This window comes from Sprattus sprattus (assembly GCF_963457725.1).
Source record: "Sprattus sprattus genome assembly, chromosome: 1".
Classification (NCBI taxonomy): Eukaryota; Metazoa; Chordata; class Actinopteri; order Clupeiformes; family Clupeidae; genus Sprattus; species Sprattus sprattus.
In genome coordinates this window covers 65,431,193-65,444,577 of record NC_137920.1, presented here as the reverse complement: position 1 = coordinate 65,444,577, position 13,385 = coordinate 65,431,193, and the positions used below count along the sequence as shown (strand labels likewise).

Below are 13,385 nucleotides of genomic sequence, written 5' to 3'. Positions count from 1 at the left end.
TACAATATCTTTCCATCTACAGTTATCTAAAATGTGTCAGATTTTGAACTGAAAATGTACTGTTTTGAAAAGAGTATCTTAATGTCTGGAAAAATTGCTATATACACAAAATGTTGCTGGTGTTGAACATTGACTGAGTCAGGTATCCATGAATTTCAAGCCATTTAATGTATTTTGTATTTAAGCAATGAAAAAGTATCAAAGGTTGAGTACACATAGTATACTGAGATGCTGAATGTGTTAAGTGTTTTGAAAAACTGTACATGGTATTGAAACAAGTGTGAAAATTATTGGAAAACACTGTGATTATTGGAAAATGCATTAGACTTTTTCATTCAAAAATCACATTTTAGCGCACCTGTCACATCCCTGGGATAATTATAGTTCCACCCATATAACACTAGAGGGCGGACTCATCTAACGATGGCCACAAGATGCTTCCAGAATAGATTGTGAGTGCAACCAGGACAACAGAATCCAAGAGAGGCTCTACCAGGCTTAATGAATCAACTGCATCTGCAGATCATTTTGATTTCTGATCACAGGTCACAAAGCCCTGTAGCTAAAGGATTTTAAAGAGGGATGGCACAACTAGATATAAGAGCTAGAAGCAGCTGTAACTAATGTATCTCCCTCTCTCTCTCTCTTGCACACTCACTCAGTAAAACACAGACACAGACACGCACACGCACACGCACACGCACACGCACACGCACACGCACACACACACACACACACACACACACACACACACACACACACACACACACACACACACACACACACACACACACACACACACACACACACACACACACACACACACACACAGAGTGTAGGATGGCCAGAAAATAAATCTCTTGAAAGTCAGCAAAGAATTTCTTTTGGTTTACACTTTACTTTAGGAAACAAATGTTAGCCATTAACAACTAATAAGTGTCTGTATTAGTGCCCAATAAAGTCTGCATTTATCACCACTAATCATTTCTCAGACCAGTATTCATGAATTTCTTATTCTCAATGAGTAGTACATCCTTAAGAACCAATAAGTTGGTCTTAACAAATGCTTACTGAAATATAGCAAGGATCAAAATAGCAGGTTTATAGCTTTTTAATATAGTAACCCACACCGCAAAATTTCCTCCAGGTGGATGGATACCTGTGGATAATTGAATTATGCCATTGTATGGATATGTTCATTTGACTCCTATGTATCCTACGTATTTCTGTAAGACTTTCCTTGTGACATTCGACAATGCTTTCAGAGGTTACTGTGCTACGTGTCTGAATAAGCTGTCTTCACATGATTTAGTAGTACTAGTTGCCCGAGTCTACAGGGTAATAAACCTCTCCCCTGATCGCAACGCAAAAGAGCCAGGCTTGTTCATCTGGATCGACTAGTTTGCCAACAGTCGAACATCGCACTGCCCCAAGTGGCTTTCTCTGTCGGACGAGTCGTGCACACTGGGTCAGGATGCCCTGGCCCACGAGTGGACACAGTCCTGTATGCCTTCCATCCCCTGTTGTGGAGGACGCTTTGCTGCATGAGTGATTGCGGCCATCACTTGTTGCTGATATCCCCTCACTGGCCTGCAAAAACAGCTTTGGTTTGGTCTTTGTGTGTATATATATAAAATCCTTAAAAAGAGTTTGGAAACATTATTTATATACAGTATATAGGGGATTTTGGCACATTTTTATTAGGCCGCTACCCACACATTTTGCTGTGTTGCTCATTCCGCAAATGCACAATCCTTACAAGTTGTACCTCTTTGTAAAGGTGACTAATCAGGCTTTCCAACGATATCAAATACAATACCAATTGGCATTATTGAAGGGAAAAACGTTTCCGAACTTTTTTTGAGGGGTTTATATACATATATGCTATTATTATTTATCAATACCATTTTAAGTTCCTAGTTTCACTCCATTCTTGCTCATTCTCTTACTTTATGCAGTGATCATATTACACACTGCTATGTGGTATATTAAGTTTTGTAAACCTAATGGTAGCCTCTGATGTAGCTCTAAAGGCTGGATACAGAAAACACAGAATGTACCATCACTACCACTACCACTTAATTATGGATTACCTAGTTATAAGGTCATTATAAGAGTAAATATATATTAGGAGAGAGTCCAGTGTAACCCTCTTGTTGGTTAGGTTCTTCTCTTCTTGCTCTTGCCCAAATATTTATCCCATCTGAGGACATTACAGACAGTCGGAAAGACAAAGGCTTACACTTCCTCCTCAGATAAGGCTGATACCCCCAGTTCAGCAATCGCTCATTTGAAAGATGTTAGTTAAAATAACTGAAAACTGTACATCCTTGTAACTAATACCTAATTTTAATCATGTATATCAAACAGTCGAGAATTTTTCTTAGGGTTTTTTAAGAAAAGCAAAAAATATCACAATATTATAGATCAGAGATTGTAGTTTTTAACACTTTAACATTCTAATTCTAAATGTTAACATTTATTTCTATTGGTACAAAAACTGGGGCCCCAAGTATGATTGCTGGCGTGTGTGCAGTGCACACGGTGTGATTTGACATGGAAGTAAAGCTCTTGGCTGCTGCACCAGGTTGCTAGGGCAGGAAGTGAGTGATGCAAGTTATAAATGCTGAGATTGATCATTCTCTCTGCATCCTGCTGCCCTGGACTTCTCAACACAAACAAAGGACACGAGAATGAAGACTAAGCAAACACATAAAACCAGTTTCTCTTCTTTGCCCCAATATTGATGGCTGACCAAAGAAGAATACAACGATAGAGCATGTACTTAAACCACTATAAAAAAAATGAACACAATGGGAGACCTAACAATGTTTATATTTATTTAAATCATACAGAAAAGTGGTCAGACATTAATTCTCCGTATTTGGCTAATCAAATCTGCACTGTAAGTTCTCATTGGCACTCATTCAGAACAACATAGCCTTTTATGAATAGCCTAAGCCATTGTTTTTCTACAGTTTGCCTTGGGTCATTACCTTGTCAGAGCAAGGACAAGGGCAAGTATGATATTCAAAGTCAAAGTCAGTTTTATCCTGGTCAGGGACAGAGGAGATCGATCTTTCTGTTCTTTTGCATGTTTGGGTTCTATACGGAGGAAACCCTTGTGAACACGGGGAGAACATGCAAACTCCACACAGAAAGGGCCCGGGAGATAGCCCATCTGACCACTGAAGGTCTGGGGAGGACCTGCCCCCCAGAGCCAACAGCACCCCATGTGGGAATCGAACCCATGACCTTCTTGCCGTGAGGCGGAAGTGCAAGCACCTGAGCCACCGTGCCACATATTGACAGCAGGTCATGTGGTCTGTTAACATGTACTGTATGTTTTTCCTCGGCCCATGGGACTCTGAACAAAACTCATCTGCTGATGACCTTAAGACCTGGCTAACACGGCTCATCACAAAGGCCTCAGCGTGCTTCAGCTGGGCAGGAAGCTCATATTTACCTCCCTGTTGGTCTGGTCTCTGGGGACTATTCCCTGGCACTGTATCTCTACGGCATTCCGCGAAGGACAGATGGAAGATTACAGCCTGGTTACAGAGATTTATCATATGTGCATTGCAGCCCTGACTCCTTGTTTCCAAGGTAATGATATGATATTACCTCTGATATACAACCAGTGTAAAACAGCAACGTTCAACAGTGACATAAGCTGGTTTTCGCTGGAGTGTCCGATTTAAAATAACTAATAAATGATAAATGATTTGCCTCAATTAGACCATGAAAAACTACATGTTTGAGTATGGAAAAAACCCTATGCTTGACTGACTCAGAACAATGAGTCACAGGCACTAAACTGCCTAGGGTGACCAACCACACAGGTAGGCTAGATCATATCTCTAGGAATAGTTAAGCAGACTATGCCAAATAAAATAAAGTAAATGTTAAAATTTATATTCAAAATGAGACATTAGACATTTTCACATCAACAGCCATCGGAAGCAGGCATTAAAGATCAAATCTCTCCTCTGAAGCCACCTGTTGTTCAGTGCGGTATATTTGCAAAATAGAACAAGTTCACCAAATCACCCCACTCAATGTCAACAGCACAGCCTCTAACATACTTCATAGATATTATAATGTCCATCCAGCCAGGAAGCTGTCTGAAAAGAATCACATAAGCTAAACAGAGATTCAGAACATAGACAAGTACATAGTCTCCTACTGTCACCATTATGATCAGTCACAAATACATTAGATCAGGCTCACACATTGGGCAGATGAAACATAATTGATGATAACCTATAATATCTATAGTGTTTAAATTATGTTGATCTGGCAGAGGAAGATTGTATCACTGATGTTTATGCCGGTAACCCCATATAAGACAGATGGAGTTTTGCAAAAGGCAACAAACAAACAAATAACACCTGTCCCAGGAACATTGTGTTATCTCCGTCCTTTACATAATATGATATTATCCTTCTGCCTGTGTCCCTCCGTGAGACTAGAGACTAATAGGCAATTACTTGTTGGAGGGAACACTGAAGCAAAGACCACATACAGTGATAAGATTTTCTTCTAGAATGTGAATGACCGGCAAGACGATTATGTTTGGATGTGAAATTATTATTTTTGAGCCGTTATTCACTCTGCAGTTTTAATTCTTTATATATAAATAGCTTTCCTCCTGTCAAACACTGAAATAAAACTACAATTTAAATAAAACACAGAAAGAAACAGCTGAATGTTTGTTTTCATGTAGCCAATATGTAATACACAACAACATTTCATTTCATTAATTGAATACATGAGAGGGTGATATGAGGGGACCTGGCATATGATTAGCTATACAGGTTAAATGGATTATTCATCTACAGTAAAAACATGTTAATAATAGATTGCATCAAGTGTTAAAACCTTTGACACTTTTACACTCTTGTTCGCTGTTGGATGTCAAGATGGTGGGTTACAAAAATCACCTCCTTGTTTCAGGTTTTCAGTGGACCGTCTCAGCTACTGTTACAGCTACCGTTTACTCTGATTAGGTTCTACGATCGAAATGAGAATTTTATAAGGATAATTCACTCCTATAATATATAAAGAATACTGTTGCTACTGGGATGAATTTTTATAATCGAAATTAGAATTTTAAAAGGATAATTCACATAGGGTCGTAAAACAGATGAAATTTGATGGAAATTGTTATTATCCCACCCTGATATTGTCCTGTGCTTGGAAACCGTTCAACGCGTCAAGTGCTCTGGTAATAATTGATAGATTTTCTAAGACTATAAAAGAGGGCTCGCATTGGGGCAGCCGGCTTATATGACAGGCAGAAGAGTGTGGAAATGATAAATAATGAGAATGTTACCATCCGCCACATTTGCTTTTATTTCAGTGCATTGCGAAATTACTGGACAGGCTAATACGCAATGACAAACATCGGAGTTCTGTTTGCGCTTCTTACTTTTTGCGAAATAAAATGCGCAATGGCCAGTGCAGGAGACGGGCTCCAGACCTGGAAGAGATTCAACAAACTCTCTTTCCCCGGCGACAAAGCGTTTTTGTACGATACTTTTCCAGAACATTTCATGTGGTCTGTTGGCACTGCCGCCTACCAGATCGAAGGAGCTCATGATAAGGACGGCAAAGGGCTGTCCATTTGGGACACCTTCAACCGCGGCGGCACTCGGATAGTGAAGGGAGATGTGGGAAGCGACAGTTATCACAACATGCCTGGCGATATCCATGCTTTAAAACTTCTTGGTGTGAATCACTATCGCTTTTCTATCTCTTGGTCGCGCATTTTCCCAAATGGAAGTGTGAGCAGCTACAATGAAAAAGGGGCAAACTACTACAAAAAGCTGATAAACAGGTTAAAAGAAATTAAAGTGCAGCCTGTAGTCACTCTCTACCACTGGGATTTGCCCGACAACCTACAGAGTCGCTATGGCGGATGGGGTAATCCTATTCTCATTGATTTATTTAAAGAGTATGCAGACTTTTGTTTCAAAACATACGGAGATGATGTGAAATACTGGATCACAATCGACAACCCATTTGTGATCGCCTGGCATGGCTATGGCACAGGAAAGGTGGCTCCAGGAATAAAAACCGACTCAGACTTGCCATACAGAGTGGGGCACAATCTCCTTAAGGTAAAAACATGTCAACACAGACAGCAAATAAAATGTATCCTACTGAAATTAAGTCTTCTTATTGAGGGAATCTACTGGTTAAAAATACTCGAATTATTTTAAGTTATTTTTATTAATAAGTATTAGAATAAGTATTTGGAAGAGGAAGCTGTATTAGTTCACCTGGAAATGTGCTTAAATCTTGCATCATTATCTCCTGGCTGTGTCTGACGAGAATAATTGTACTCATCTCTTTGTAGTAGAATGTGGTCATCCATGTTGTTTCTGTTTTCTCTTAGGCCCATGCAGCAGCTTGGCACACATATGACAAACATTACCGGGCCAAACAAGGTGGAAAGGTCTCAATGGCCTTGGCCTCCCACTGGGTACAGCCCATCAATGCCCGGCACGAGAACCAGCGGGCTTGCCAGTGCTCTCTGGACTTTGTTCTTGGGTGGTTTGCGCGACCACTCTTTGTGGATGGTGACTATCCACCGTGCATGAAGCAGAAACTGTCTCACAGACTCCCCGTCTTCACAGAGATGGAGAGGCTTCACATCAGCGGCACGGCGGATTTCTTCGCCCTGTCTCATAGCCCCTCGCTTAGTTTTCAGCTCAACACGAGCTTTCTGTTCGGGCAGGATGAAGAGCTGGACCTGCGGAGGCTGATGTACTGGATCCACGCTGAATACAACAACCCGCCCATTTTTGTGGTGGAAAATGGATGGTTTGAGACCACCACCAAAACCAAGGATCCTACATACATCACTTATCTGAAGAGATTCATAATCGACACATTGAAATGTGAGAGCTGTTATGTTCAGATATATAGTATATGTACAAGATGTTACCAAATGCAATCTAATGTTTAACTTCTGTTTTATGCCTAGCTATCAGGTATGACAATGTGACTGTGATTGGCTACACGGCCTGGTCTTTGGTGGATGGGTTCGAATGGCACCGGGAGTACACAATCCGGCGTGGGCTGTACTACGTTGACTTCAACACCCCTGACCTGAGGAGGATACCCAAGACGTCTGCAACCTTCTACAGCAAACTCATAGAAAAGAATGGCTTCCCACTGCTGCCGGAGCACCAGCCCGTCCAGGGGGTCTTCCCCTGCAACTTTGCCTGGGGGGTAGGAGCCAACTCCATACAGGTACACAGTGGAAAAATACAGTGTGAAATTAAAGGTACAGCCCTTGATCCAGGAGGAAGGCAGAAGAACGTTAGGGATATTTTGCTGAATTCAAACAAAAAGAAAACTAGATTAAAGCAAAGGACTGCACATTTAACTGTAATAGACATTTCACCTAACACCAATAATATCCCATGTGACCCAAGCCAAGTATTATAAAATGGCTGTGCTCAAATACAGGGTTCAAATTCAAACTAAAATGTGTAAGCGCATTTAACTCTTCTGTGTTATTCAATTACTCTTCTAAACACACTGCTTTAAAACGGGCCCTGGACTTGTCTGCAAACACTGGCTGGAGGGCCATCATTGGAGCAGATATGGCCAGTAAAAGCTTGTGTTGATGGTGCACCGGCCCATAGATGTGGATTGGTCACTGTATGCCCAATGGCCAGTGCACCACTGGCGTACTGTAGACCTGTTACTGTGGAGACAATATGGGATGAGTAAGCCTTCTTAGAAAGGCAACTTGACAAAATATTAACTCCTACATCCGTCTTTACTGAACTCTTGGACTACAGTTTAAAGTTGATTTCTAATAGAACAGGGCCTGAGGCACAGCTACAGTTTTTGCTGGCATTTTACCATATCCCCATGATGGTGATTCCAAGCACATTATTATTATAGTAGGTAAATACAGTATATGTCAGGAGGATAGGATTTATAATGAGCCATAGAATAATAAATGTTTTGGATTTATAATGAGCCATAGATTAATGAGTCTTTTGGATTTATAATGAGCCATAGATTAATGACTGATTTGGATTTAGAATGAGCCATAGATTAATGACTGATTTGGATTCATAATGAGCCATAGATTAATGACTGATTTGGATTCATAATGAGCCATAGATTAATGACTGTTTTGGATTTAGAATGAGCCATGTAATAATGACTGTTTTGCAGCATCACACCCCAAACAACAAGGTGCTTCGAGTCCCCTAAAATAGTTGAGTGTTTGTAACCTTCACAAACTCATCTGTCCTACTTAGCCTGGCAAATATGGATGATGACCTCCGTCAGTCCGACAACTCGTGCACATCAAAGTGCATTTAGTATAGCCCAGAGTGCACAAGCACAGACTCCCACTGTCAGCCAGTGGCTACTCTAAAGGTCATTTGCTTTGTTTTTGCCCTGGTTGCATCAGATCAGGTTTGTAGTAAGACAAACCTTCACCTTATTAAGATGAGCCTAAAGTAGCACGTGAGCTTGAGTGTGTGAGTTCACGTGAGCCATATAAGGGAACCTATCCTCTCTTCTGCGTCTGTGCTTCAGATTGAGACCACCCCCACCCAGTTCGCCGACACTAGCGTGTACGTCTGGAACATCTCGGGGAATGGCGAGCTGCAGCGCCTGGAGGGCGTCCATGCCCCGCCCGTCCACCGGGTCCCCCACTGCCTTGACTACGCCACCATCCGCCAGCAGGTGTCCGACGTGCAGCGCCTGCACGTCTCCCACTTCCACTTCTCCCTCAACTGGTCATCCATTATGCCCACTGGCACCGTGGAGGAGGCCAACGCCACGCTGCTGGGCTACTACCTCTGCTTCGTCGGCGAGCTCAGCCGTGCCAACATTACCCCGGTGGTCACCCTGTGGCACTACACCGGCAAGCTCTCCAGCATCCCCTCGCCCCTGGAGGGCGGCTGGCAGAACAAGGAGACCGTGTGGGTGTTCGCCGACTATGCCAGGCTCTGCTTCCGGTGGCTCGGCGCTCACGTGAAGATGTGGATCACCTTGGACGAGCCCAACGACAAGTCTCTGGGCTACGCGGCGGGGCACCACCTGCTGCTCGCCCACGCCATGGCCTGGCGCGTGTACGACCGCGAGTTCCGGCCCACGCACGGGGGCAAGGTTTCCCTGGTGCTGCACGTGGACTGGTTTGAGCCGGCCGTCTCGTTCAGCCGGAAGGACGTGGAGCCCGTCAAACGCGTCCAGGCCTTCTACATCGGCTGGTTTGCCGAGCCCATCTTCGGCAGCGGCGACTACCCGGCGCTGATGAGGAGCTGGCTGCAGCATCGCAACTCCTTGGACCTGTTCAACTACCAGCTGCCCACCTTCAGTGAGGAGGAGAGGCAGCTGGTGAAGGGGACCTACGACTTCTTCGCCATCAGTCACTTCACCACGCACACGGTGCAAGACAGCACGGAGAACAAGTTCACCTACACCGGGTTCCTGGAGGTGGAGTTTGGGAACGACGCCACCTGGATTAAGGCCCAAGACACCGGGGTGGTGCCCTATGGCCTGCGCAAAGCTCTGAACTGGGTTAATTCCCATTATAAGGACGTGCCCATCTACATCATGGCTAATGGTGTGAAAGAGGACCCCACCCAATTCAAAGATAACCTGCGAGTTTACTATTTGTACAACTACATCAATGAGGCTTTGAAAGGTCAGCCACACATATCACCATAAAAACAACAGGAGCACTTCACTTGCACAATAACATGGCATAAATACATCATGGCACATTGACATAAATACATAATTAATCACAACATTCAGTGTCCAATGTGTGTGTTAGTGAGGTGTATCAGCGTCATATTACCACCATCAGTAATTTTCATGACAGTTCTCAAAATGTTTGTTGCTATAGCAGCTTGTTTGCAGGTGACATAAGCATTAAAACTGAGCCATTATGACCATTGATACTAACATTTATAATGGTTAATTGACATGACACTTTCAAGTCATAGGACAGCTACCGTCATGATTAACGACAGGACACGTAGTCTGCCAGAACACATTTATGGCACGCTTATGTTGGAGGCTTATGATGCAGGCGTCCTAGAAAGTCTTACCAAAGCAATTCCCTTCATAGCCAATGTCATCAGTGGGGGTGAATAAACAAAAAAAAACTGCATGGTCAATGTGGAGGTACAACAGAAATGGCTTTGTTTATGAGAAGTGTTGGTTAGAAATGTGATGAGTGTCGCCTTTGTGGAGCTCCCTCCCCCACCCAAGCTCTTGACCCTGGGCTCAGACACACAAACGACCACGCAAAACTGCTTAATCATTGACAGGAAAGCAGACACAGCTCGCTGAGTGAGGCTGCCAGTATGCTTATCATTCAGGACTCCCGTGTGATAACACAAATACATGTGAAGCATAGGCCCAAGTATACACACAGCCTACACACACACATGCACATAAAATATATAAATATTGTAAAAAGTTCTACAAGGAAATTCATTTTGCACCGATACACACATTCATAAATCTGTGTCCTGATATGACATGTGCATATTTGTTGTGCAAATGTATCTCTGGTGTGGCTTTAAAGCAATCTTGCTGGCAGTACAGTAATACATGGGACATCCTCCTACCAGGCACAACTTAAAACATGTTAATAATTTGTCCTCAAACCGTTTATTCTCCCTTTTTCACTTGTACAGCTCGTATACTGGACGGGGTGAACCTTCAGGGCTACTTCGCGTACAGCCTGAACGACCTGCTTGATCCCGGCTTTGGTATGTACGGGTCTGTGCAGGATGAAGTCTTCGAGAAATCTTCTCTGAGCCACTACCGCAACATCATAGACCACAACGGGTTCCCTGCCTCAGAGTCGCCTCATCAGCAGTGCCCTCGGCCTGCCGAGCCCTGCAGCGGCTGCCACATCTTAGCCAAGCACTCTGTGGTCGGCTTCCTGACGTTGCTGGGCTCTGCGCTGGTTATAACAATGGGCCTTACGCTATACTATGCGACCAGAAAGCACAGTTAGATACCTCCTCCTTCTCTTTGTCTGTGCTGTTTGTGATGCTGGTAGAACTGACAGTGATGTTGAGTCACACAGTGGATGAAGACTGGCGAGGCTTGTAGCGAAATGGGGAATGAGTGTACATCAGCGAAAAGAATATAATCTTATAATATCCCTTTGTTATCACCAACATTTTGATTAGTAACTTTTTAATTGAATTCAATATTTAGAAATTGTATTTATAAATATAATTATCTAACTCCGTCACATGTCTATGGAAGCCCATTTCCGCCAGTAAAAGAAAAAAAAGGTGGTCACAAAAAGTCATAATTATGAGATAAAAAGTCATAATTATGAGATAGAAAGTCAAAATTATGAGATAAAAAGTCATAATTATGAGATAAAAAGTCATAATTATGAGATAGAAAGTCAAAATTATGAGATAAAAAGTCATAATTATGAGATAGAAAGTCATAATTATGAGATAGAAAGTCAAAATTATGAGATAAAAAGTCATAATTATGAGATAAAAAGTCATAATTATGAGATAGGAAAGTCATAATTATGAGATAAAAAGTCAAAATTATGAGATAGAAAGTCATAATAATGAGAAACAAAGTAAGCAAGCCTAGATAAGACCAGTCAAAATCACTTTGGCTTGAGTCTGATACAAAAATGGAGTACATTGAGGACTACTTTAAACGTGGCTTTACCACAAATGAAATGCTTGATTTGCTTGCTGTTTCGCATGGAGTTGTATTAAGCAAGCGTACTCTTGAGAGGTTTTTAAGCAAGAAGAAGTTATGGCGACGGAAAAATAAAACCGATGTGGCTGAGGTGGCAGCATTCATTGAACAGCAGCTGCAAACATCTGGTCAGTGTCATGGGTACCGATGGATGCACCAAAAGTGTTGGTTAAATGGAATTGTGACGGACAGAGAGACTGTTCGAATATTGTTACGATTACTAGATGGTGAAGGTGTTGATCTGAGATCAAGAAACAGACTACGACGGCGTGTTTACCACAGCTGTGGTCCAAACTACGTCTGGCACATTGATGGCTACGATAAGCTTAAACCATTTGGAATTGCAATCAGCGGATGCATAGACAGATTTTCAAGAAAGATGATATGGGTTGAAGCCTATAAAACAAACAATGATCCGAAGGTCATCGCTGAATACTTTATGGATGCTGTGATCCACGCTGGTGGATGCCCTTCCAGAATTAGACTTGATTTGGGGACAGAAAATGGGCATGTAGCTGATATGCAGAGCTTCCTCTCAGATACAGACAGCGTAACCTTAGGTCCTAGTACTGCAAACCAGCGAATTGAACGCTGGTGGCTGATCAATGAATGCTGCCACCTCAGCCACATCGGTTTTATTTTTCCGTCGCCATAACTTCTTCTTGCTTAAAAACCTCTCAAGAGTACGCTTGCTTAGTAATACAACTCCATGCGAAATAGCAAGCAAATCAAGCATTTCATTTGTGGTAAAGCCACGTTTAAAGTAGTCCTCAATGTACTCCATTTTTGTATCAGACTCAAGCCAAAGTGAAGCATGCTTACTTTGTTTCTCATTATTATGACTTTCTATCTCATAATTATGACTTTTTATCTCATAATTATGACTTTCTATCTCATAATTATGACTTTCTATCTCATAATTATGACTTTTTATCTCATAATTATGACTTTCTATCTCATAATTTTGACTTTTTATCTCATAATTATGACTTTTTATCTCATAATTATGACTTTTTATCTCATAATTATGACTTTCTATCTCATAATTTTGACTTTTTATCTCATAATTATGACTTTTTATCTCATAATTATGACTTTCTATCTCATAATTTTGACTTTTTATCTCATAATTATGACTTTTTATCTCATAATTTTGACTTTCTATCTCATAATTATGACTTTCTATCTCATAATTATGACTTTTTGTGACCACCTTTTTTTTCTTTTACTGGCGGAAATGGGCTTCCATACATGTCATACTCCCCACCCTTGCTGTTAGAATATATCAGATACTGTCCGATTATTTTACAGGGAACAAGAATATGCCAATCAATGAGGTAAAGGAAGTGTTTTATGGAGCCACATTTAAATCTGCTGCAAAGATATTCAGTATTGTGGCCAGGAGAGTTGTCAACACATATTGCTGCAAATGCATTCAATATTGTCTGCAAGATGCGGATTATACCATTATCCCCATGATGCTCCATCATAGAGTGCAGTCCCTTTCCTTTAAGCGGTCCACCCTTACAATTAGTGGGAACTTCTTAACAAAGTTCATCTTAAATAGTTTCAAAGACGTTTTGCTCCGTGAAAATCACTGGTGTATTTTTGGTTGAAACATTATTGTGTATCCCCTTAAGGAGCCCCAT

The 13,385-nt window shown here is 41.8% G+C and overlaps 1 protein-coding gene across 1 annotated transcript; it reads left to right on the top strand.

The window, feature by feature from the left end:
• Nucleotides 1–5,396: 5,396 nt before the first annotated feature.
• Nucleotides 5,397–11,014, top strand: kl (klotho; the record flags this gene model as incomplete). Its single annotated transcript, XM_080847466.1, has 5 exons — nt 5,397–6,122; nt 6,401–6,905; nt 6,992–7,260; nt 8,572–9,685; nt 10,689–11,014. The coding sequence occupies 5 exons, from the start codon at nt 5,397–5,399 to the stop codon at nt 11,012–11,014; spliced, it is 2,940 nt and encodes a 979-aa protein (XP_080703592.1).
• Between the last annotated feature and the right edge of the window lie 2,371 nt (nt 11,015–13,385).